General features: G+C 35.2%; 1 protein-coding gene across 3 annotated transcripts in view; it reads left to right on the top strand.

The window, feature by feature from the left end:
• The window catches only part of LOC106876619 (oxysterol-binding protein-related protein 9), a 108,849-nt gene that overhangs the window by 65,471 nt on the left and 40,376 nt on the right, over nucleotides 1-3,002 (top strand). For all 3 annotated transcript variants that reach the window (XM_052969912.1, XM_052969914.1, XM_052969915.1), the window contains one exon: nucleotides 2,887-2,977. In XM_052969912.1, the coding sequence (XP_052825872.1) occupies nucleotides 2,887-2,977 (91 nt within the window). The remainder of the gene's footprint in view (nucleotides 1-2,886; nucleotides 2,978-3,002) is intronic.

Raw genomic sequence — 3,002 nt, forward strand, 5'->3', positions numbered from 1 at the left:
GCATCCAGCCGTAGAAAACCATTCCAAATCAGACTGGAGTCTGGTGCAGCCTTCTAGCTTACCAGCCCTGGTCAAACTGTCCAACCCATGCCAGCATGGACAACGGGCGTTAAATGATGATGATGATAATTAACTGATCCTCCTGTATTTTCTTTTACCCAAAGCCAGGGACTTTTCAACACCCCCTCGTATCTGTATGTGTGTGTGTATGCAGGTATCAAGAATAGAATAGTTTTGGGTGAAGCATTTTTATCCCCTGTAATATATAATATAGTTGTAATATTCATTTATATTAACTTTAATTCATATAAAATTAAAAGGCAATTTGCATTCAAGATAGCAACTTCAAATTTAGAATATTTCTTGTTAAAGTGGGGTTTTTTTTTGTTTTTTTTTTGTTATTAGATTTTTAACTTGAGGTGTATTTTCACGATTTCTAATTACTGAATATATTTAAAGAATTTTTGTCTTTACTCATAATTAGCTCCATCGACCTTTACTCTGATAAGCTGTGTTAATTCAGTAAATGCTACGGGGGGTGGAGGGGGGATAAGAAACATTTATCAATAAAAGTCATTTACTCTTCAATTCACTTTCTCCATATGTTTTTTTTTTTGTTGTTTTGGTCAAACTTCAAAAATATTTGTTTTCTAAAAACTCTTAAAATTTTTCCCAATTTACCTTTTGTCGTACTTTTTTCAATCATTAGACTGTGGCCATACTGGAGCCCTGCCCTGAAGAATTTTTAGTCAAATGAATTGACCCCCAGTATTTTTTTTTTAATTTGTTTTTTAAAGTCTAGTACATATTCTATTTGCTCTTTTTCGCCGAACCGCTAAGTTGTAGAGATCAGATTGGAGCCTGGTGCCGCCTTCTGGCTCACCAGTCCTCAGTCAAACCGTCCAACCCACCATGCCAGTATAGAAAACGGACGTTAAACGACAATGATGATGATGTCATTTATTTGTATAAAATATTTAAATTGAATTGAGTTTATAATTGTTCAATTTATTGTTTTGTTTTTCCATTTCTGATTTATATATACACACACACACACACAATGGGCTTCTCTCAGTTTCCATCTACCAAATCCACTCACAAGGCTTTGGTTGATCTGAGGCTATAGTAGAAGACATTTGCCCCAGGTGCCACGCAGTGGGACTGAACCCAGAACCATGTAGTTGGGAAGCAAGCTTCTTACTACACAGCCTCAACAGGCGTTTTTTCAGCTTCTCTCTCCGAAATCCACTCACAAAGCTTTCATTGACCTGAGGTCATATATATATAGTAGAAGACACTTGCCCAAATGTATTTGGTCATTGAATATTGGGTTTGTGTAGGACAGAAAATATTCTTTAATATCCCAAGGTGGCGAGTTGGCAGAAATGTTAGCATACTGGGCGAAATGCTTAGCGGTATTTCATCTGTCTTTACGATCTGAGGTCAACTTTGCTTTGCATCCTTTCAAGGTCGATAAATTAAGTACCAGTTGTGTACTGGGGTCGATCTAATTGACTGGCCTCCTCCCCAAAAATTTTGGGCCTTCTGCCTAGAGTAGAAAAGAGTATATCCTTTAATTAAAATAAATTAGAAAGATTGAGTTCAGTACTGTTTTGATGTGTCTTTGTGTTGAGTTTGTCCCCCATTGTCATTTGTTTATGTCCTTGTAACTTGATGGTCTGGTCAAAGAGACCCATAGAATAAGAGCCAAACTTAAGACAAATACAGGAGTTGATTCATTTGACTAAATCCTTCAAGGTGATGCCCCAGCATGGCTGCAGTCCAATGACTGAAACCAGTAAAAGATAAAAGATAATGAGGAAAATATTATATCAGGCTAATGATTGATAGATAACCTATCAATTTGGCCTTCTGTGACTCTTATTAACCTGATATCAATAAATACCTGATAATTAGTTAAAAGTGCTACAATCTTGGTCCATGGGCCACTCTTTTCATTTTGCTTCAGATTAATACATTAAAGTTTGTCTTCCTTCTGCTGTTAATGTTTTTTTTTAATCGTCAACTAATTCCTTTCCTGCCAGTATGTGTCCTCTTGTCTCCATGCATATTTCAAGGTCTCTTCTCTCATCAGTTAATGTTGTGCATCCAACGGTAAAGAAAAAGGAATTAAATCTAATGATTGTAATTATATCATAAACAAACAAACACATAAACATTATCATATATAACTTCATATACAACACACACATACACACACACACACACACACACACAACATGTGCAACTCTTAATTCATCCATGTTTTGCCTTTTCTCCATCTGTTTTCTCTCCTTATTTTCTTTCTGTAGAAGAGCCTAGGCTTGAACTGTCCAACACTCTTCCATTTTTTTCTGAGAGTTTAGACTAATACACTCTATTTGTTGTTCCCTCACTCGTCTATCTCTCTATCTCTCTCTCTCTCTCTCTCTCTCTCTCTCTTGTTTTTGGTACAATTTGGATGCATATATATATATATATATATATATATATATATATAACACCTAATCAACATTGTATACAACACATTAACAACACCACATATATATATGTGTGTACGTGTGTATGTAAATATATCTTGAAGAGTTTGGTTGAACAAACAAAAATGTTAATAATTTCCCAAAATTCTGATTGCCTCCTTACTATACAATATCTATACACCTCTTCAAACTCTCTCTCTTTCTCTCTCTCTCTCTCTCTCTCTCTAATATAGATACACACACACACACACACACACACACACACACACACAATGCTATATATACAATTTCTTATACAGCTTCAGTTTTATATGTGTTAGTGTGTGTTTTCATTTATGGCTTTTGTTTATTTTTTTTAAATTTTGTTTTCTGTTGTTTTGACACTTTTTTATTTTCATTCCAACAGGAAAGTTTAAAAGGTCCAGTTGTAAATAGTACATTGTATGACTTGGTGCCCGCTGCACCACGTATCAAAATACATCCTGCCGAAGCGGCAAGTAAGTACCTTTTATCTCTCTCTCT

The sequence above is a fragment of the Octopus bimaculoides genome, chromosome 8, assembly GCF_001194135.2.
Source record: "Octopus bimaculoides isolate UCB-OBI-ISO-001 chromosome 8, ASM119413v2, whole genome shotgun sequence".
Classification (NCBI taxonomy): Eukaryota; Metazoa; Mollusca; class Cephalopoda; order Octopoda; family Octopodidae; genus Octopus; species Octopus bimaculoides.